Source organism: Neolamprologus multifasciatus, chromosome 22 (assembly GCF_963576455.1).
Source record: "Neolamprologus multifasciatus chromosome 22, fNeoMul1.2, whole genome shotgun sequence".
Taxonomy (NCBI): domain Eukaryota; kingdom Metazoa; phylum Chordata; class Actinopteri; order Cichliformes; family Cichlidae; genus Neolamprologus; species Neolamprologus multifasciatus.
Window position 1 is genome coordinate 19,698,307 of NC_140459.1, and position 23,061 is coordinate 19,721,367.

Below are 23,061 nucleotides of genomic sequence, written 5' to 3' on the forward strand. Positions count from 1 at the left end.
CTTACAAAAATTGTTGGCTGCATGTGAAAAGAGTTTCTATTGTGATAACTGTCCTACCTTTGCTGTTTAATATATGCGAGGGCTGCTTTTACAGACTGACAACATGAGCTCATCAGTTGTGTTATATACACCAACTAACAAGTGAAATGCACAAGAGGAAAATAAATAAAATTCACATACCAAAGCAGTTGTCCACATTTGATTTGCACAAACTATCCTCTACAGCGCATTAACATTTTTATTTATTTTTTCAAAGAGGAAAACATTTAATTTCCACCACTTCAAAGTATTTCTTTATTTCAGCACAACATGCAGATATATAATCCTGCCTTAAAAAGGTTTAATTCCATTCCTATTAAACGTTGTTAGAGCAATCATGCAAGCAACACCAGCTTAAATGTCTGGGCGTCGCAGCAAATGCCAAATTCTGCCCCATCAAAAAAAAAAAAAAAAAAAAAAAAAAAACTTCATTTCAGCTCATTTAATGAAAAAGGGACCATCTTTAACCAACAATATTAGCAACCGCTAATACTACAGTAGGGTAATGGCCTCAATTCTTATGAATGTGCATTTTAAAGTGATTTTTGATAATCTACAGTACTGCTTATAACATAGTACACCTTTAAATTCAATGTGGGCCAGACATTCGCACATCTGCATTTAAAAAAAAAAAAAAAAAAAAAAAAAAAAAAAATTAAAACATCACATTTGCAAATGAGTGCTGATTACTGTGATTATCCAACGGACATCGTTTGACGATGGTAGTCTTAACAATTGACAAAAAACATGATGATCTAAACTTTCTAAGTAAAGAAACTGAACAGACACCAGTTGAAATAAAATGTCATTTTATTGTTCAGCCGTGTCACAACCTCGTCTCCAAAATAAGCACAGCAGGACTACAACTGTTCATCAACCTAGCTACCTTTGATAGCACATAAAACCAGGTTTTATAAGACCACCAACGATAGCGTTAAACTTTTCTATCAGACAACCAATGATAGCATACAAAATAGTTGTTAACCTACCAGTGATACTGTATATAAAACACTTGTCTCTAAATTTATCCCCAACCCACCCTCAATTTCACCCGCATCCCTCTTTAGAACATTTGTGACACCGACATATTTTATGCTTAAACAAGCACATAAAGAATGCATAATTCTCCATTTTCGAGATTATAAAAAAAAACTACACAATGTTACACTTTAAGTCAGAGTACAATTCAACTGATTATTAGTGTTCTACACATTCGACCATAAACCAAAGGAACATTGTATAATATCACTATAACTTAACACTACATGTAATATACGTTTAAAAAAAAAAAAAAAAAAAAAAAAAAAAAATTACAAATGATTAGCATTGAAAAGGAAATAAAAATGGCTAGTGAAGGCAAGCTGGGTCAGTACCATAACTGAACGAGTAATACAAAAAAGAAATAAAAAATGTATAAGAAAAATAGAAACAAAAAAACAAAACAAAACTGATAATACAGGCAAGGCTAAAACAATTGTGTTTCAAACTTTAAGATCCATCTCTGTTGCTCTCATCCATAATGGTAACCTGCTCCAAGACCTCCAATGAGTGATTCCACATCTGATCCTTTAACCCTTCTCTCCCCCCCACACACACTTTCAACTTGCTTAAACATTCCTGTGGCAACCATCTTAGTTTTCTTGTGTCAGGCACTTTCTAATACACCTTCTCCTCTCTTTACCTTTAACACACAGGCCAATCATAATGCTGCTTCAGAAAATACAGGCCAATCACAATGCAGGTTCTATCAGAATACAACTGCAAAAAAAAAGGAAAAAAAAAAAGAAGAAGCATAGGACAAAGATGATTCATTAATATCATGCTGGTGATATGAGAAAGAAAAAGCATTACTACTAACTGATAATCAAGTCCATCTTACCAATTCTACAGGTCTGTGTCAAACCAGGCCAGCTGGTTGCTGTCCATTAGGTCCTGGGTGTGGCCGAGGTCTGGCAATGGATCAGTGTGGTGACCCAGGTCGGGCAGAGTGTCAGCATGGTAGTCGGCACCTTCCATCATAGGGTCTAACAGGGTGTCCTGACCGTAAGCTGGTGGGTAGGCCCGGTAGGCTGCATCTGAAAAGCAAAAGAGAAAAGTACAGTAAGTGATAAAGGGTCCAAAGTATAAACACACTGCAGTTTAGTCGTTATACTCTTAAACAGCCAACAGTGGTAAATATCAGCATGTGATCTTGAACAAATGATGAGGTGATGCACAAATCATTTTGATCATTAAAAAAATAAATAAAAATAAAAAATTGTGGGTTGTGGTGTAGTCACACTTCAAATTAATAAAAGCCTCTATGCAGTGTCTGCAAACCAAAAATCTAAATATTAGTGCAGTAACAATTAAGTTCTTGATAGTGTCTTGTTTACTTTGAAGACTGATCAGTGCCAGGCACACTTACTAGTCACAGAGGGCTCAAATTAAAGGTAGCCCCTCGTTTCCCCACTCATGTCAAAGCAGATTTTAACGGCTAAAATGTGAAACACTAATTTAAGGTTTGTGTTACACTATTTAGTTATAAGGCGATTTAACCACAGATAGCATCATAGGACCTATGTTGCTCCCTGGTCTGAAAAAATGCAGACTGTGCAGCTTTAGTCAGATATAACCCTCAATTATCACCTGGCAATTGCATAAATACTCAGTTATTGCAGAGTGGGGCTTAACAAACCAGCGGCTGACATCACAGAGGCCACGCCGCCCTTTTATACAACTTATTTAACACGATTTGGTAGATGTGGTTAAATGGCACTGTGCGACATAAGCAAATCTTATAATACATTAAAAATGTATTTCTTTGTCCACCAACTCTTGTTAGATCAGGAGCTGAGCAAACGCAAGTTATAACTATCAAATATTGCAGCATCATGCTGCCCAGCAAGGACCCTGCAATGGGATAAAATGACCAATTTAAGCATTTATGCACCAGTAACACCTTATAAAAGCAATTTATTTTTATTTTGTAGATACAAAATAACATCCGATTTATTCCCCAGATGTGATGCCATCAACCTGCTGGGAAACCACCTATCAAGATTATATACACCTTTTTAAAATTATTATTATTTAAAATTCTCAGTGAGATTAAGTATCATTTGCAAACAGCATGAGCAGTCCAAACAATACTCTAGCATGGGTATGTGTGATAAATATCATGCTACTTTAAGGCCACCTTGTTTCTTATCAGCTTTTTTTGTCATGTGTCACTTGTTAAATTGTGCATTTAAATAATCTTGTTTTGAACTTCTGTCAAAGCACTTTATCTTTTCTGCCCTTCAAATTTTACTGACACACCTCAAGCATATATGCATTGCACAAAAGCAAAAAAACAGAAACCGGGGGGTGGGGGGTTAAATTATTTTTGATTGTTTACAAGAACAGTTCTTATGCAATCTTAAATATTGCTTTTGGTCCGTTTACAAAAAACAAGAACAAAAACAATTTTCTTAGTCCAGGTTTGAGTGGCACTAATACTGGGTAAGCATTACATTTTTAGTTAAGCAAATAGTACAAGTAGAATTTCAATATAGAATATCAAGCTTTGTTTAATACATTTTCTAACACCACCACATGCATGCTGCAATCATAAGATTAAGTTTTGGAAGAAAAAAAAAAATTGCTATTAATCACAGCAAGTTGTGCAATTAATCTTTTAAGTCAACTTAAGAAATAAACATATATAAATGATCAAAATTGAAGTACTCACCGTCCTGCCTATAAGCAAGAGGGTCTCCCTGTGCGCCTATATCCAATCCCAGGTCTCCGGTCTATAGAAAGATTAAGAATTGAGTGAGGTGTACAATTTGAGGTAAACCAGCAAAATAGATTAAGGCAAATGGATCATAAATTGCCTCATTTTCTTCTTTCAATGGGGAAAAATGCAAAAGTTAAAGATATTAATGTACACATACATCATTCCAGGCCATAGGCTCAGTTCTGAACAAAGAGCTGGTCAGCTCCACAGAGAGGCGTTTCTTGTAGTCCTGGGGCTTATCCTCAGACATGCGGAACAGGACAGCTGCAGCATAGGTTGCTACAAGAAGAATGCACAGCAACAGTCAGAGATTTCAAGCTACCACTAGTAAAAATGTGTACATTTTGTATTTTGTTCCTTGCACACTCACCAACTCCCTCATTACGGGAGTGCAGCAGCTCAGTGAGAGGTGCAGTGGCTCCTTCAGCTTCGATTGCCTCAGCAGCTTCTTTATCCTGGGCCAGTTCACACAGCACACCTGCTGCCACACGCTGGATATTCTCCACTGGAGAATAAAGCAACTGAAAACAAAAGCAGACAATGAACAATATAGTTAATACAATTAGTGTAAGTAGTGGACAAACGGTGCAAAAAAAATAAATTTAAAAAAAAAAAAAAAACTAATGAGACTATATGGGGAAATTACACTGCTCAAAATGATATTTGCCCAACATACAACTGCACAGAACTAAGGGATTATAGCAATGATAAGTGTAAAAAAAATAAAAAATACCCCTGTCCCAGCTTCTTTTTTTTGTAAATTTAAAAAAAAAAAAAAAAAAAAAAAAAAGTAAATCTGGCATCAGGTTCAAAATAAGTATTTTGGAAATTTTTAAGTGTCACAAACATGACACTTAAAACAAAACGCTAGGCATGGAACTGAAAGTTGGGGTTTTATCCTCACCTGGACAAAAAGTGGAATGGTGTTGAGCCCTCTGATGACGATTCTGTTGTGCACATCTCGGGCCAAGATGTGCAGCGCTCCTGTGCAACCTTCCACTATTTCCTCCATGCGCACACCCTCCTGTATGATTCAAGTTTTCATGAGATGAAAAGGAAAAAGGAGAAAGGACCCCACCCCCCCCCCCCAAAAAAAACAAAAAAAAACCAACACATTCTTGATGTTCAGATAAAGAAAACATCTAGCTTGTTACACACCACAAACTGCTGCTGGTTGCCTCCCATGCTAGTGCGCCTCTGGGTGTCCTGATGAGCTCTGACAAGCAGCTGCACCAGTCGAGGGATAGCGCCTTGCTCCCGCAAAGCACTGTGGTTGGCTGGGCAGAGAGCCAGGTTGCGAATCAGACCAACTGTGGCCTATAAGGGAAGGAATATTTGGCATATTTAGAGTTGGAATATATTTTCATTAAGTCTGAGAGTGATTTTACAAGTCATCTGGAAATATGTAAAAGTAAAGGAATAACGACCTTGATTAAAGGCCAGTGGGATGGAGGGTGCAGCAATTTGACCACCACAGGCAGGCCATAGTGAAGGCGAACAGCATTCTGGGCCATCTCAGCATCCTGATGGCGGGAAGTCAGGTGACGAAGTGCACAGACCGCAGGCTCTGTGATGTCCTCTCTGTCACCAGCTCGAAGTACTGTTCGCACTAAAGCCTCAATGCCACCAACCTAACATAAGGGGGCAGGGGATAGTGGCAGATAAAGATTTTTTTTTTTTTTTTTTAAATTCATTTCCACACCACAGAATTTTTATAATTTCTAAGAAGCTGTGTGTTTACTTACCTGACAGACCATGAGTTTGTTACTATAATTGTTGCAGGTTAGGTTGGAGAGGATGCCTGCGGCACATGTTACGACATTGATGTCATCACTGCCCAGCAGCTGGACTAGAGTGCCCAAGAGACCTTCCATCCCCTCCTAGAGAGCAGAGGACAAGACAGAAAAGACATCTAAATAAAGTAGACTCTATCAGAATTTATGCGTTTTATTCAAGAAGTTACATTAAGTGGGATTCTTTTAAGGAGCCGGCCCTTGTACGTTTACCTGTTTAGTGGCAGCATCTGAAAGATTCCTCAGAGTCCAGAGGCAGTTCTGGACCAGACGCTGGCTGGGGTCTGTCAGATGAAGCCCCAAAGCCTGCATGCCTCCTACAAACAAGGTCAGACAACATCTTACTATTAGAAGCCCTTCTGCACTGAAGAAAAGCACAACAGTAAACAAGCGAGACCTGTAATAATACCCACAGTTGTACTGCAAGGATTTAAATACAGCATACATTTTTAATTTTAATTTTTTTTTTTAAATTTTATACATACCAGCCTCTACAATGGCAGGCTTGTTGCTTGAGCAGACTGAGAGAACCTTGAGCACTCTGCTTGTGGTCCACAGCAGTTTCTCATATGTGAAAGTCCTCATGATGTTGACCAGAGCCTGGGGTCCACCGCTGGCCAGAATGATCAGCTAAGAATAAAGACAAGTTTAGGTTTATACTGGCATACAAACTGCTGGTTTTTTTAGCATACAAGTATGAAGACAATGTACTCAAGTTGCTAAATTAGTCAGAGCTCCAATACCTTGCTTTCCTGATTGCCATATGCCAAGATCTGCAGGCAGTCAGTAGTGATGGCCAGGAACTTGACATTAGTGTTGGACAACAGTGCCACCATCTTCTGCAATCCTCCAGCTAGGCGCACTGCCATTTTTGCCCCTTCCTGATGCAACAACAGGTTGTGGAGTGTGGTGATAGCATAGAACAAAACACTGTCCACCGGTGAACTAAAGGGGAGGGGAAAATAAAGAAAAAGTAGTTATGGAAAAGTTGACTCATCTTCAAAGACTCTACATAACAGTAAAATGCAAACAAGCATGCCACACATTCACACACACAGAGTGCAAGTTTGTCATACACAGGGCATTATGACTCGGCTTAGATGCCCATAAAAACAAAAAATTAAAAGAAAAATAAATAAGATACACCAAGTGCCATTACACATTTTGAGTTGTTTGCATAAGCAACAGATGCAAGACCACATTTTATGAATAATCAAAATTATTTTAACTATAACTTCCAAAGATTATACAACCATTAATAGTGCAATTGAACAGCAGTTTTATTAAGTCTCCAAAGCCTATTAATTGTCCAGTTAAGTTTAGCAATTGGAAATGACTCAGCAAAAAACAAAAACAAAAACCCAACAAAAAAAAAAAAAAAAAAAAAAAAACCAACATTTTATCAGGACTCACATCTACTGTAAAGCCATTTGCAAATTAATGCTGATACTTAAGAGAACTGAACCAGTACATCACTTTTCCCTTTCTCTGTTCTCATCTCTCATCCAATCTCAAGGCAACATTTACATAATTTCAAGAGCAATAAAAGCAGTACAGAGAAATGCTCACTGCAAAATGGATAAAAACCTCACGGTCAAACCATTAAAGCCCTAAAAACTTTAAAATGGTACCTATATGCAAGTTTATTCAGCGGTTTTACAAAAAGGTGGCAGTTCCTTTCTTCTTGATGTACTGCTCCATCTTTCACTTAAACCATTAGTAATATGATTCCAGGAACAAATTCAAACACATGTGCGCCATCCAACAGGCTGTAACTTGCCAGAGATCCAACTGTTTTGGCTGTGTGTTTAGGCTTTTCATGAAGAAACGCAAACACTAAAAGAAAGGAAGGAGGGCAGACATTTCAACTGAGTTGCAGGACCTTTTCTTTTGAAATGTGTCTGGTTGTGAATGTCTGGATTGGCTATATTGACAAATGTTGGTTGTGTTACAATCTGTTTAGCCCACATCAAAGTACGCGTGCTAAACTGTACATAGTTATGGAAAATTATAATAGTGCCAACATTTTCAGTGTATTTGCTTGGTCATAATTGATAAGACTTACAGCAGAACACACTGTTGCATTGTACAGACTTGCACAGCAGACTGCGGAAAGCTCAAGCATCTGAGAACAGATGATCTTAAAATAAAGATATTCTGCAAATAACTTTAGTCGTACAGGACTGAAGTAATCATCTAAAACTATACCAAGCAGACATTACAAGCTATAAAGCAGCACTACATAGCACATTGGGTAGCACTTTGTAATGTCTCACTATTAAGCATTAGTAAGGTATTAGGGATCACTAAATCCATCATTTATATATCACTACTTTTCCTTAGAATGCAATTTATAAATACAGATGTAATTGTACTGATACATACAAGTACTACCCATCTGTTAATGTACACTATACAGCAATCACTGCTATTAATCAGTCATAATATATGTATACTTATAAATGCCATGTTAAGTAGGAGTAATGTTATATAAATGATAAATTAAGCACTTGCCAATACCTTAATAGCAGGAAATTATAATAAAGGGCAACCAAAGATTTAAAGAAATGTTCTATACAATGCTGAACATCCTGGACTGGGCACTGGAACACAATCCTAGAGTGTCTTTTCTCACATATTGCAAACACCGCCAGAAACATCAAATTAGGCAAGTTGGACACATCAAGCAGAAAAGTAGGAGGAAAAGCATAGTAGAAAAATGCTCTGTACTTAATTTGACAATGGAAAACCTCATTGTTAAACTATTAGCTAGCCTCTACCAGTCTCACATTTGCACAACTGGACATTGCACAGAATTAGTCCAAGGGAGATAGTAGATTAACGACCTAACATCTGATGCCATTACATTTGCATTCACACATGCACCTCAACCTGTAAATGTCTGTAAAGTTCAGGACTGCAGTGCCAAGTGTGGAAATTGCTTCAGTCAGGTGTTCTGTATTCAAGTCACCAAATGTCTCATTGACATTCTCCATTACATAATCTGTACTAAAGGTTGAAGGGGCTGGCTGCAGCACATGTTACAATTTTGATTTTGTCACTAAAATCCCATTTCTTACCTCAGCATCTTGACCAGGGCAGGGATGCCTCCAGATTTGAAGATAGCAAGGAGACCCTCTCGATGGTGGGAAAGATTGTGTAAGGTGCCAGCAGAACAACGAGCAGTCTCCACATCACCACTATTTTGCATGGCGCGAACAACTGCTGAAACCATTTGTGGTGAACGCATAAGGGCATGGCGAGATGCCTCTTTCTTTGACAACTGATGCACCATTACAGCTGCTTTATTCACAACAACCTAGGACAGAGAATATGTTTGTTAGTGATGCCAACTGTATTGCTACCAACTACAACGATATCAGAAGTTACCTTGTCGGCATCTGATTTTATTAACATGTAACGCATACCTGGTCCTCATCATTAAGCAGTTTAGTGAGCTCAGGGATCGCACGAGTGGCCAGCTCAGCATCATCTTGATAGTTAATGAGGTTAACTACAGCATGCTTTAGCATTTGCGATGGCTCTGCAAGACGCTGCACAGCAGTTGGATGGGCTGCATCCAGCTGAGTAGGTGGGATCTGGATGCCCTCCTCCAAAGTCTCAGGGAACATGGCAGCGCGTACACGCTGGGCCCGGGTCATGGCATAGCCCTCGATGTCTGACAGAAATGGAAAATTACAATACAATTACGCTACAGAAATATAAATAACAGTTTTTCTTTTAGCATTTCAATCATGTACAATCAAGCCTGCCGTTTTTATTTTAAATGAATTTTTATTAAATGAATTTATTCCTGATCAATTTTTTAAAAGAGTAGTAATTTCACAATACACAAGAGTAAAAACACCACCCGAAACCCAATCAGTGCCTAACAGTACACACCACATAACCAAACCAGCTCAGAGCCTCAGGCATGGACACCAAAAGACCTCTGAAGGTGTCCTTTGATATCTGATACCAAGACAGTTCATAATCCTTTAAGTCCTGTAATTTCCAAGTTGTAGTTGGCATGAATCAGACTTGCCACAGCATGAGCTTGTAGTTGGTCCTTCCTCGAATCATTGTCTGTTGGCACTCACTACAGGATAAGCCTTTATGACTCAGGACCACTACAGCCGTCTTACCATAATTTGACTCTTCTCAAAATTGTTTGTCTTTATGTTTCCATTTTATCTTATATTCACCATATTGACTAACATATTTCATGAGTACAAATGAGTGAACATTTGAGTATATATAATATTTTGTCTCCTGTGCCTACATTAGTATCTCATACCTGTAGCCTCTGGAGTGAAAGGCTGGTTGAACTCCCAGTCATAAAGAGTTGGATCCTCCTCTTCAGCATCTGGGTTCCCTTTACCACTCAGGGATGGTGCTGTGGTTGTGACGCCAGACTGAATGCCTGAGTCCAGATAGGACTGCTGCTGCCACTGACTTACAACAACCTTGCTGTCACCTATTGCCATGTCCAACTCCATCAAATCAGCTGTGCAAAAAAAGGACAAAGAAAGTGAGACACGAGAAGGAATACATAAGAAAAAATAAATATTTACTTCACCAACTTTAAGTATAGTTTTCAAATAAGATCTTTCACCAACCTTATTTATGGAAGTTTGTTGTAGGAAAATAAAGAGCGGGAAAATAAAATTGACAAGTATACATTTGTTTAACTGAAACCAAAAAAAAATCTCTCTCTCTACATGTGATACTCTAGGGTATTTTGCTGGTAATTTTAACATTTCTCATCATACCAACTTAAGCTGCATTACTGAAAGACAAAACTAGATGAAAGAAAAAGCTAAAAACAAATTATTTAAGATACCGTGACATCTGGTCATGCTTCTCCTTTTCTCAAATGAGCTTTATACTGAGATCTTAAAACAAAACTCTTGAAAATGATCAGTTCTCCATACTTACACTGGGTAGCCATTGTTCTTGCCTGCCCTCAGCCCGCACAGCAGATATACCTGTAAAAAAAATGTTTCGAACACTCAGGAAAAACTACCAACTCAAACTCAACTTCATTTCTGGCAAAACCAAACCAAATCGTCAAGCTCTGGGTTTCTCCAGTGACCACTCAATATTAAAGCCACTCTACCTGTATAAGTGATCGAGATGCTTGTTTGGTTTGCTATCTTAGCTTTGAGGGGAAATGCCGAGCCTCCACCTCCAAACGAGTGAGTAAAGCGGTGGGTATTTCCAGGCCAGCACGAACACAATTCACCATTCAGCGGCAAAGAACATCAAAGGCATATTTCTCCCCCTCCCCCTACCACGGCCAAGTTCCGACCTCGCAGCTTGGGTTTCCAATGAGAGAAACTACCCCCCCTCCGCCCCGCAATCACTTCAATGACTCCTCCTCTCATGGTGGGTTCAACTACAAACGTAACAAGCTGGCTAATCACAACTAAACGAGAAAAAAAAAAACTAAATGGATGCTCACACCAATCACCAAATATATTTTATTCGTACACAATTCAAGGACTAGCGTGTATTAGCCACCCCTATTAGCTAACAGGTTGGCTAGCTTACCTTGAAAGCTCGTTATGCTAGCCTAACGTGCGCAGCTAACCTATCCGCTAGTTAGCTAACATAAACAAACACTGTTTAGGAATTTGGCCACTGGCTAAAAATGCGCATGAGCCGTCCTGAGAAGCAGACAATATTGATAGCCATTATTTTTCACAAACAAATCCATTAGTACAATCCCGACTTTCAAGCACGCTCCCATTTTTAAATTTCTGATTTGATAAGCACAGCTAGCCAGGACGTATGAAAAGTAGTTCCAAGCGCCACCGTACAAAACCTGCTGTGCTGCCAGCCAAATCAGAAAACCCCACCGGAGCCCCCTCCCTAGCCAAAGACGATTTTCTTTGCTAAACCATAACCTGACGCACTGTACGATATTGTATAAAAGCGGTAATAAGGGTAGCATATTTACCAGAATCGAGCGGCTCCTCCGTGGTTCTTGTCAGGAGAAAAAAAAATCCCCTTTCTCTTAGCTGAAAATAGGAGAAGGGCTGCTAGGTGAACCACCCGTAGAAGTCCGAACCACACCCGCTGCTGCGCCGCCGAAGATGTTGCTTCCGCCAGTGCAATCAAACATCAAGATGGCGAGCGGAGAAATACAGTATTCTTCCGCACTTGGAAAACTAGGGCCTCGGATTTAAACAAAGTTGTAGCATCAAAAATCACAGTTTTACCGTAATAGCAAGGTAGTGGTGTCTTTTTGTTTTAAGAACAAGGACTGTGTTGGCTCTTAGGTCTTATAGCAAGGTAATGAGAGTTTTTCATGTGGGAAGGTGGGGTAGTGGAGGGGAAGGCGAGGTGCCTTCATTAGACAGGAATGAGATTCAGCGGGTGCTAATATGACAGAGCGCTTTGATTAACATGCAGCAAATGAAAAAGGCACAAACATTTCCGCTAATAGGACTCTGCATTCATTTACTTAACTCAGTGAATTAAGTCGCAGTTTTGGCAAGCATGGTCCTAGCACTTTCTACACCTGTATACAGTTAAAGAGGGATTTTGCAAATGCTTGACTGCAGTAGTTAATGGAAGAAGAGGAGGGTGGATAGGAGAGGGGATGGAGGGACAGAGTCAGCTACACGCTATATAAAATTCCTATAATAATTACATAATTAAATCGTCCACATTGTAATTTCCAGGAGGCATTAAGAGATCTTGAACTGATACATGAGGTTTACAAGTCTTAGGATCATTTAATATTTTGATTATTTTGAAACTATCGGAACATTGCTAATATGTGCATTTTGTTCTCGGCAGCTGTATATGTATTTGGTATGCACAGGCAGTGTATCAGTCTAATAGTCAAACATTCACTTATGCTTTTAATACATTCCTGCCTGTGCTTAATCTTCTTAGGATTGCATACACACAAGCATCAAAAGAATTACATTTAATCGACTGCAGAGCTCAATTCCCCCCATTAAAGAGTCATAAAATGAGAGAGGCTGTTGATATGAAATGAACACATGCAAAGCACAGAGCAATGCGGACTATTTGTGCATGATCATGTGCGCCATGCATGCCTCAAGCCAGAAAAGGTCAAAGTCCAAAGTGTGATTGAGAAGCATATACCTACTGTTGTTACTGCTGTTACTATAGTGACTGACAGTTAGGTACTACAATGAAAAGTTTTATATTCCTGTAATTTATTTGATGATGAAAATGATGTAAGTCTGTAGTATGGCAATAAACAACACGTGTGTAATGATTCTCAGTGATGCAGCCAGACCAAATGAATACATGAGACTGCATTTCCATCATTTTGAGCTTTATTGTCTCAGCATGTGGAGCTAAAATCAAGGAACCAGCTCAGACATGCATCAAAGTAACAATAATAGTAATAATAATAATAATGATACACACTGCAAGTTATCATCTGCAGATTAGAATGTGAACCAGGCGTCTCCTGTAGCATTGTGTCAAACAGAAATTCACACCCTTTGCATGAATTTATCTGACATAATGTGATGTTCATATTCCTTCCAGTCTCTTATGTAAGCAGGTTTAAGGGTTTATTAAAGACATGAAACCTAGCATTTCATGTTAATCATGGGGGGAATGTAAGAATGGGAAGGACATGCAAGCTCTACAACAAGTCAGTGGATTTGAGCCCATGACCCGGTTGCTATGTGGTAACAGTGCTAACCAATGCACTGATTCTAATAATGTGATGTGTTAAACCAACACTTTTGTGTAAGGGTTTATTCATTTGCTGTTCCTCAGAGTCTTTATAAATACTATATATTGTACAGTGTATATTCATGGTGGTCAAGGTAAAAAGTAAACCACTAAAAACACAATAAGAGCTTTTAATATGATTGTTGCTTCATGATCCCAATGGTATTTAATATTGTACTCTTTTGTTTGAGTCTTAGGACGAGCACTGCACTCAAAACAGTGTCTGAAAACACTTCTTATGTTTCATCCACTTGCAAGTCATGTGCACCAAAGGCCACAACTGATATTTTTCATTCTTCAAAACAAAGGATAATCCAAGGTCACTTGCAGGTCACTGAAGCGGGTGGGGGTGGGCTCAATCTTCAGGTACCTAACTTAAGAGACTGCAGATTTTGTCTGTCAAAAAACAAAACGGAAGCCAGGTGGATGAATCCGAATAAATACAACTTTTATTTAACTGATTGACAGATCTGATTATACAAACGTCAACACAGAGATCTGAAATAACGGGACCGATCAGCGAGACAATGACTGTACATTCTTGTTGTGACCCCCCCTCCCCCTCCCCCCAAAAGCCATTCCCCTTGCCAGCAGTAACTATGGAACTTAATTGCTAGTGTTTCTGAACAAGTAAAGCTCAGCTACACACCTACCCTCTGAAACCTTTCATTTTTTCAGTGCACAGTCTGGTCTGTACCTCGAGGGGCAGTTTGGCCAATCGTAGGGTACCATGACAGAGCTTGAGTGTCAGGTCTGTTGTTTGGTTTGTGTAGTAATGCAGACTCTGTTGCTGCAATTAGAGTTTGCACTGTTTTAAGAGTTTCTAGTGTAAGAGCATAGTAATGTTTTTGTTTTGTTTTGTCATTTGGTTGAAATGCAAACAGCCAAAAAATCTCTCGACGAAACAGATCTATTTGCCTCACTCTCATTCATACACACACACACACACACACACACACTCACAAACAAAACTAATATGTTTTTTCCCCTTCATCATAAAAAAACTTCTTGCAGTTTTTATGTCAGGCATTTTTCTTTTTCCTTCTTCTTCTACACGTCTTCCTCTGGCCAAGTGTGACTTACCAGACATACATTAAACCCATGAACACACACACACATTCATCCCTATGTTATTACCTAAGTGCAGTTTCATCATCATGCGCCCTCAGCGTTTCCTACAGTAAAAACACCACCTGTACCATCACAATCAGTGGCTGGATAAAACACCATTGTTATCGTTCTTGCAATCCAACCAACTCTCATCCCAGCCTTTACACCCCCATTGCCCCCCTCCCACTAACCATATACTTCTCATGTAACAGACCCTCTTGTATTTAAAAGAGACAAATACTTGTCCTTGGTGTAACAGCTGGGAAGAAAACGGAGTGAGCGGGAACAAAGTGTGGGTAAAGGGCGAGTTCGTCTCCTTTAGGAGAAAGTGAAGAAGAATGGGGGGGGGGGGGGGGGGGGGGGGGGGGGACTGGTATGTCCACCCGTTCCCTTTTCCCTGTATCTTTATGACGAGGTGGAGAGTGGAGGGAAGAAGGGAGGCGGACGGTGAGTGAGGTGCAGGGGATGGAGGGAAGGAGAGCAGGGTGCTGGTCTTCATGTGTCCTGCCCATCGGTGGCAGGGGTGTCGTTGGCATTGGACAAGTCAGAGTCAGTCTCTCGGCTGGCTATGCGGTCCAGCTCTGCCTGGACATCGCTGAGGCCCAGCTTTGAACCTACAAATGTTAGCAGGGACGTACAAATCGGTGCTATGTCACAGAGTACACAATCAAATAAACAAGCCGCTTAGCCAATGCAGCAAATAGCAGTGCGTTTTCACAGCACTGAGTGGTTAACAAAGCACAATGCAATAGAGAGAGAAAGAGGGAGAGAGAGAGAGGGGGAAAAAAAAAAAAGCTAAGTGCACATGGTTAAAATAAGAGCTGGGTAAGAAGCTGATCATTCATCATGGACAGTTATGAAAAGTAACATGATTTTAGTACTGTTAATGGATATTTTTCATCTATAATACAAGCAGACGACTGCACTGGTTTCAGTGGTTTCATTCTGTCTCAACTCATTTGCATGAGGAACCGCAGCGCTTCTGCTGCTCCTCAGGATAATGACAATAGGCTTATAAATTCAACAGAGGGAGCCAAGCCAACGATGCAAAGTGGTAAAATATGTTTTTCAAAGTCTTTATTAGTGCCATTCCTATCTACATATAGAAAGAGATCATTTATTTCTGTCCAGGTTTACACATTTGTGCAATAACTGTGTGATCATATCAATCCTATTTTAAAAGACATCAAAGTACTGTATTCAACTGCCGTTGGCTCTTCTTGCACTTGTTGTCTAAATTACACAGCAAAAGGCAATATATTAGAATATAAAGATTTTTATATAAATATACAATTTTTATATTAATATAAAGCTTTCATTTGAATATGAAAGTTTCCACAGTGTGTGCATGACGGCTGAAAACACCTGCATATATGCTGGCTATACAATGTAAGCTGTTTACAGCTATCGTGTTTTTAATTGTATTTCCTTCATATAACCCAGCCTTACTCAGAATCATGTGCACTGACTTTGGCAGATGTTAGTGAAATGCAATGCAACATGCAAACAAATCATTCAAAGTGAGAGAGTAACAAGAAGACAGGGGTATTAGGGAAAAGGGAAAATAAATGGGATGCGACTGTCATTAAAATCCATTCATCCTTGTCTTCCTGGTTTACTGCTGGTAATCTTCACATTTTGTAGATGTGCTCCTAGCCACAAAAATCAGCACATTTATTCTATTACATATTCGATCATTGAGACTAATCTCTGAAGGCAAAACTTAGGCATATGGCGGAGAAGTAATTAAATAGCCATGGGATCATCTCCTGGACCCCTACTTTAGTTCTCAGCTTGGGCAAACTTATATATAGACATAACCTCCATATTGAAAGGATAGATCATATGTAAATAAATTAACATAAACAGAAAGCCCGCAGCCCAGTCTCTGTCTTTATAAGAGAAGTAAATAGTGATACAGGAGGACTGATCCCAGCAATACTCCTGCTTTGGATGCTGGAGAAGGCGTGTCAAAAGAATAAATGGGTGCTCTCGGTGTCATACGCAAGCAATAATGATGAGAAATATCTTGCTCACACACACCTTAACGTGGCCAGCATCCTCTGACTAGTGCATACACACACAAACACACACACATTATGAATGGTGTTAACAGTGAGACTGCACACAAGACGGTGAGGGTTAGTTAAAAAGGACAAGACGTTCACACGGAGCTACAAACAGACATAGAGATGACGGTGATGGGTGTAGGTTTGTGCAACTTGTAGATGCACACAGGCCCTTTAATGACTGTCTTTATTAAGGGTTGTGTTTACGTCTGGAGTGTGAGGATGAGAGTCAAGAGGAAGGATGGCAAACAGGTGACAAAAACAAACACAAGCTCAGGTGATGAGTACTGAATAAATATGCGATGTCTTCAAAGACAGCTGAATAACAGGTCACTTCTATTCAGGGGTACAAAAGCAGAGCGCTTCCAACGCCTCAGCGTGTTCTCACCTGACTTCCGTACAGTTCCCGGCGTATTGTTGCCACCACCTGGTGTGCCGGGCCCTGCCGTCCCCGCTTTCTTTGTCAGTAGACTGTTGAAGAAATTGGCTAGCACACCCTCACTAGTCTGACCTGCAGCATAATGAGACTCGAGTTAAAAAACATGCGCACAGACGTACAAACAGCAGCGCACTTAGAGAGAAACTGACACGCGTGTCTGTGCGCAAGGACGAAATGCCTGACATACCGGACTGTGGCATAGCATTTGCTACGTTGGCCGCTGCAGAGCGATTACTCGTCCTCGGAGAGCCCGTGGGTGCCCTGCTTGTGGTGTCCTATATTAGGGGGGGGAAAAAAAAACCCAAGTTGATTTCACACATAAGGACACTGGAGGGAGCTTTCTGTTATCATGCGAGCCAAAACTTGGGAGGAAAAAATAAATAAATAAAATGGACCGCTCACCACTGGTCGTCCTGCTGTCACAGCGGGCTGTTTGGCGAGCAGCGACTGTAAATTAGAGCACAACATGCACACGCACTCGAATTAGCCCTTCATTAACATATTAAAACCCTCAAGTGTGAGTTAATTTGAGTACCTGCAAGCAGCAAACCCAAATAGCATAGACACCGGTGAAATGTTTTCTGACCTGCAGTTTTACCAGAAACACTTGGTCGTCTTCTGCCTGAATCTCCTTTTCGTGCACAATCTAATGAAAGGAAAGAGGAAAAAAACACAACATATAAATGTATCAATGTTTTTTGCTTCTTTGTAGCTCAAAAGCAACTGGATTTGACCAAAAATGATTGTGAGTCCCTGCAGGGACATTAAAGGTTAGTGCAACTGCTATGAACTGTAAAAATGATGGCTTGTGGTAGCATATGATATTATAATAGTAATCTAAGTGTGACTTGATGGGATTAACTGGCATAAGAGGATGTTTCAGCATGTACCTTTCTGACTGGTGGCTTAACTATTACATCCTCGAAGCTGTCCTCTGCTTTTATTGTCTGGAAGTTCTCATGAAGTATGGCGATCTTTTTCTCGTTGTCCCAACCTGATGGACTGGTGGAGGGGGGAGACTTGGTTACAAACCAGATACAGGTGGTGCCCACAGCACTTTAAATATGCACACATGTGCGCAAAACCCAGCTTACATAAAGACGGCATCTCTTTCCACCACTTGCGCAGGGCAGTGGAATGGAAAGCCATAGAGTCTGTGGACCAGGTATTTATACAGGATGTCCAGGTTCTTCATTTCCTTCACTGATGTGTAAAGCAGAGAGGCGCCGTCTGACACAGCTGTCAAGGATGTTTTCAACACTCCAATATGTAGAGTCAGAAACGATGATAAACACTAACAAAAACAAAATTATTTTAATAACAGTGACACAACTGAAAAACCCAATTCTGACTTATAATTGCTACAGGGGCACAAAAGAACTGAGGCAGCGTGCAATTATTTTAGTCTTTGTGCTCGTTTTTAAACACAATAAACCTGAAAAATTAAATCCTGCTTTCACTCACTATTGACTGAGTGAAATTATGCAGAGAAACAAACAACTTGAAGCAATACTGGGTGAACTCTGACAATAACTGAACTCAGTTTGCAAAAATAAATGAAAGTTCAACTTTTAACAGCTTACAGTGCCAGGGAAATCCTATGGACAAAACACCTCATAGAAGGGAACAGACAAAATGTAAAGACCCACAGCCACATAAAGACACTGCATATGCACCACATTTTCATTATGTTCTCTACAACAGTACGACTTTTGCGTTACAGGTTGCGCTAGCCATCAGTTTGTTAAGGAAGGATACACTGCAGACAGAAACGTCTGATGTGGAACTGGATGAAATCCAGGTGTTCGTCTCTGTAGTCGTGCTCTTTTTCCAGTGTGCTGATAGCATCGCACTGAGGAACGGATAAACAGATGACGGAGTTGAATGCTTGTACAGAGATGCAAAAAATAAGCACTGTGTTGCTATGAGATGAAACCTTTCCTGCTATAAAAAAACCCCCAAAAACAAACAATAGACCCAAAACTCCATCTTAAAGGCCACGAAGCTTAAAATGACACATTGTACAACTTTTGCAGCGTGTGGAGGAAAAACAGTGTTATGTGTACCTTTGTGCAGACCACCACTACTGGTATTCCCAGGTTGTGTGTAAGTGTGTTGTCTCCTAAGGGCAGCAGCACGCTCTCTTCTTCTTCACTCCTCCTCTGCGGTGCTCCATCCTCCCCGGTACCCGGCTCTGTGTACTCCTGGAACTGCTTTACCACTGCGTGCAAATGCAAGCAAACACCGTTAAGGTGCACAGACAGATAAGCAATTATTGGGACCTTGAAGAGGTCAGTTTTTAAAAACCTCCTGTTAGAATTCGTCTAATGAACCTCTTTAGACAAACCCATTTAAGTCTTTTACAAAGATGCCACTTCTCTGAGTAACATTTTATATTTCCAAGATCAATTTTTGTGAAGAAATTATGATTTATCTACTTCTAAGTCTGACTGCTGTCAGTATGACTCACGTCTGTGCTCCAGCTCCCGCAGCTTTTCTGGGGGGACTCGGAGTTTGTCAATGTGTTCCCTAGCAACGGCGGCCCACTTCTGGAGAGAGTCCAGGGCGTTCCAAGGCCGCGACATGTCAACCGTTATCAGGAGCAACGTGTTGTCGATAGAGTCCACCGGTACAGCTACTCCCTGTAGACCCTTATGGTAAAGGTCTCCGTCTAACACCCAGGCATTACATCTAGTGTGGTCTAAATACACACACAAACACACACAAAGCAGGTTCAAGTAAACATTCCGATACAGCCTCCTGATATATTCAGCGCTCGAGTTTACTCTGCAGTCACAAAAACAGAAGCACAGTAAGACTCTGTAATTTGTTTTGTGAACAGCAGGCGTTTGCAGGTTACCATCAATGTCATCGTCGTGAACACTGAAGTAGAGATATTCCAGGCCACGGCCTTTCATGTACTCTTCAACCCCTTGTAGCTTTGCAACCAAAGTGGTCTTTCCCGAGCCCACCTCACCTAAACACACATAAAGTCAGTACATAACATACAGTAAATATAACCAGTCAAACACAATATGCACCCCCCAATCAGATACAACAACACAAGAACAAAAATAATAATAATAAATTTGGAAAAAGCGTTTTAAGTGGCATGAAAACTGAGGTCTACCAATACACTACAGCCCTGTTTCAGGTATACAATTTGATAATTAACCTCCATCTGGTGTTATGAGCTGCACATAATTCAAAGGTAATACCTATAATATTAATATATAGGAAGCATTTCCTATAGGTCAAGGTGTGCCACAAAAATTGCTTTCTTTGCCTAACCAGCAAACTTCAAATGTATTATTAATAAGACAGGCGACAGGGTGGTTAGCACAGTCTCCTCACAGCAAGAAGCTCCTGGATTCTAGGGCCTTTCTGTGTGGAGTTTAGACTCACCGGTGGGTCTGTGTCTATGTTAGCCCTGTGACAGACTGGCAGGCTGCCCAAGGCATACCTTGCCTCTCGCCCTATGACAGCTGGGATAGCAACCCTGACTCTAATAGGTGGAAGAAAATGAATGGATAGATGTTACAGAAAAGACAAAACGCATCAGCCTGATTAGAACACATTATATAGATTATGTGTTTTATGGTTCTTTTCTGCATGTTTACTACTAGTAATAGTTTATTCCTCGAATGTGCCCCTCACTTTTGACTATGATCCCAACAATGTCTTATTGAAAGGATCATTGCATATAAACAGGTATGAATATATGATTAAATTTGTGTCCTTTATATCACGATATATACACTTATATTTAATGTGTGTTTTACGCAAATTGTGAAGAACTATGAAACTGTGTTTTTAAAAATAATTACTGTAAAAAATGAAATCTTTTTTTATCATTTAAAATGTAATTTAACAATAACAGACACGAAATGGCATTAGCTATTACCTTCATCAAATTAGTCTTTTTTGTCATACATTTTCACTACGTTTTGCCTGGTAAATAAATAAATGCATAAAAATTCAATGGCACAAATAAGCTTCCATTGAAACTACATTTAGAAAACTCTGAATTGAAACAAAAAAAACTGTCTATGGTAAATATATATATATATATTTGCTTATGTCACAGAGGTTATTGTTTTAAAGAGCGATCTAAGGACGATATAATATGCTGTGCATATGTGGAGACATTTAAGCAGTTCCTGCTATCCTCTTAGCTGACACAAAAGCATTGTTATTGTATGTGATTAGGTCAGAGCTGCATCCATTCCTGCTCGCTGCCATATTAACTTACACCGACAGGGGGACTCAACGCATCATAAAGCAGTGCTGATGATGTTGTCACAGGTAGCATTATAGTCAAATGGCCTCTCGCCGTCATTGTACACGGGTATAGCTGTCTGATTAGCTGGAATGGGTGTGCGGGCTGCGGATTATCCCGGGCGGATGTGCCGACAGTGTGTTTTGTGTCGTGGCACGAGAACGAGCGAGACAGGGAGGCACCCTGTCCGCTTCACCCACGCGGAGCTCTGTGGTCCTGCACAATAAAACAACAACAACACAGTCCGCTGGTCTGTCCCGTCCACTCACAATCATCTCTGCCTAGCTGCTGCTAGCATCGCTGACTGCTAGAATGACTTGCAGGCTTTCAAAGCGGCTGTATTAGCTTACATATCATCGTGAGCTTGTGTGTGTGCGTGCGCGCGCGTACATGACCGCGCGCCTGCACAAAATACACCTGTCTCCACCTCTCCTCAGCTAGCCCACGCATCAACAACAAAGCCTCATCAGTCCAAAGAGATGCTAGCTTAGCAGGAAAATTAAGTCTAACTGCTCGGATGAGGTGATCACCAGCTCCTTGGCTGTTGGAGCTAACGGTGCCTACTGGTTAGCCAGGAGAGTGCAGACAAACACAGATACCCACCCATGACCAGGACATTTTTCCCAGACGGTAGCTTTGATCTTGAATGGGTTGACACTTCGCTCAGGATTGTGGACCTGCACAGAGAGCATCCCCGTTACAACACGCCCAAACATGCTTGTTCATTCATTCACAAACAAACGACTGACAGCGAGAAGCTAAAACAAGCTAGCAGTAATGCTGCTGCTGCTGCTGCTGTGTCACCAGTGCCCAATCAGTCTGGTGCTGATGTTAGCTAGCCTCGTTAGCAGGCTAGCTGTCAAACCATCCTTATCCCAGCACAGTGGACTCTCCGCGCCCCCAAATTCTGCTCCCAATAAACCAGCTCTAATCAGCCATCGCCCACCATAAGTTCTGCCCATCATCCTCTTCTGGGTTGGAGTTCTCCAGTGTGCTCCTAGGTCCAGTTGAATTGGAGGATAATAGTGCACTCCTCCCTGAAGTCGCCATCTTCGCAGGGCTTGGAAACCGAACGGAGCGCCCGGATGTAGCAGCAGAGCGCTAACCTAGCCCGGCCCGGGGCGTGGTCCGCCCGCACAAAGCTGCTGTCCCTGCTCAAGACATAAAATGATCTCAGCCACAGGGCAGTGTGACACAAACCCAGGCAAAGTCCACATGCAGTGTTTCTGCATTATTCAAAATAAATCTGTGTAAAACCAACAACAAATATAATAATAATAATAATAATAATAATAATAATAATAATACAAGTATGGGCTGTATGGAAATAACTGGGTTTCTTTCTCGCCATTTTGTTCCAAATAAATAATCGAGTTTCCAAAAGAAGCTAAAAAAAATCCGTCTTTTAGACAAAATATCCTCTTAAATGTGCTGCATCCAGAATCAGTGCCTTGATTTGTGAATATTGGGGCATCAGGCCTAAGCCTATAAGGAGATAAAGCGATAATTCCGTGTAGGAATTGGATGGACTTCAAATCAACAGTTCAGGCCTTTAAAAGCTGTACAGCACAAAATGAGCGAAACTAAACTAAGTTAAAACGACTTAAAGCTTATTATTTAAAAATTTATTTTTAAATTTAATTTCACACTTTTATTAAGGCATTTAATTTACATATAACAAACAAATCGGCTCGAAGAATAGGTGTGTTATACCACATTATATAAGTGAACTTCCACCTGAAACCGCTGCAAAGAGTTAAATCTTTATGCATTTGTAATTTCGTAAATAAAATAACATTTAAAAGCTAAAGTAATCGTGAGGATTTCTGCGTGCAATTCCCAGC

The 23,061-nt window shown here is 40.3% G+C and overlaps 2 protein-coding genes across 4 annotated transcripts; both read right to left on the reverse strand.

Annotated features, from left to right (window-relative positions):
* Positions 1–831: 831 nt before the first annotated feature.
* On the reverse strand, positions 832–11,885 carry LOC146493384 (catenin beta-1-like). Of its 3 annotated transcripts, none has more exons than XM_085148750.1 (17): positions 11,555–11,885; positions 10,531–10,580; positions 9,890–10,099; positions 9,021–9,271; positions 8,673–8,911; positions 6,336–6,537; positions 6,078–6,222; positions 5,806–5,909; positions 5,545–5,679; positions 5,227–5,430; positions 4,958–5,116; positions 4,704–4,823; positions 4,170–4,320; positions 3,957–4,078; positions 3,752–3,812; positions 1,919–2,114; positions 832–1,797 (listed from the first exon to the last, which is right to left on the reverse strand). In XM_085148750.1, the coding sequence occupies exons 2-16, from the start codon at positions 10,541–10,543 to the stop codon at positions 1,924–1,926; spliced, it is 2,307 nt and encodes a 768-aa protein (XP_085004876.1). In that variant the 5' UTR covers positions 10,544–10,580; positions 11,555–11,885; the 3' UTR covers positions 832–1,797; positions 1,919–1,923. The 3 variants fall into 3 exon arrangements, with proteins under 3 accessions (XP_085004876.1, XP_085004877.1, XP_085004878.1); XM_085148751.1 differs by lacking the exon at positions 11,555–11,885 and adding an exon at positions 10,712–10,847; XM_085148752.1 differs by lacking the exons at positions 10,531–10,580; positions 11,555–11,885 and adding an exon at positions 10,212–10,506.
* A 1,862-nt stretch (positions 11,886–13,747) lies between these two features.
* Positions 13,748–22,341, reverse strand: dync1li1 (dynein, cytoplasmic 1, light intermediate chain 1). The gene is made up of 13 exons (XM_085148753.1): positions 22,164–22,341; positions 21,821–21,894; positions 19,799–19,915; positions 19,409–19,639; positions 19,005–19,159; positions 18,697–18,790; positions 18,033–18,168; positions 17,829–17,940; positions 17,525–17,584; positions 17,341–17,385; positions 17,126–17,213; positions 16,888–17,010; positions 13,748–15,044 (listed from the first exon to the last, which is right to left on the reverse strand). Exons 1-13 carry the CDS (start codon positions 22,265–22,267, stop codon positions 14,926–14,928), a joined length of 1,458 nt encoding a protein of 485 aa, XP_085004879.1. The 5' UTR covers positions 22,268–22,341; the 3' UTR covers positions 13,748–14,925.
* Positions 22,342–23,061: the final 720 nt, after the last annotated feature.

Coding starts and splice junctions, on each gene's coding strand:
- LOC146493384 (XM_085148750.1), bottom strand. Junction 6,223..6,335: donor ATGGCAATCAGGAAAGCAAG/GTATTGGAGCTC, acceptor CTTTATTCTTAG/CTGATCATTCTGGCCAGCGG. Junction 5,910..6,077: donor GCCTGCCATTGTAGAGGCTG/GTATGTATAAAA, acceptor CCTTGTTTGTAG/GAGGCATGCAGGCTTTGGGG.
- dync1li1 (XM_085148753.1), bottom strand. CDS start 22,267: ATGGCGACTTCAGGGAGGAGTGCACTATTATCCTCCAATTCAACTGGA. Junction 17,386..17,524: donor TGTTTCTGGTAAAACTGCAG/GTCAGAAAACAT, acceptor TCTAATTTACAG/TCGCTGCTCGCCAAACAGCC. Junction 17,214..17,340: donor TGACAGCAGGACGACCAGTG/GTGAGCGGTCCA, acceptor CCCCTAATATAG/GACACCACAAGCAGGGCACC.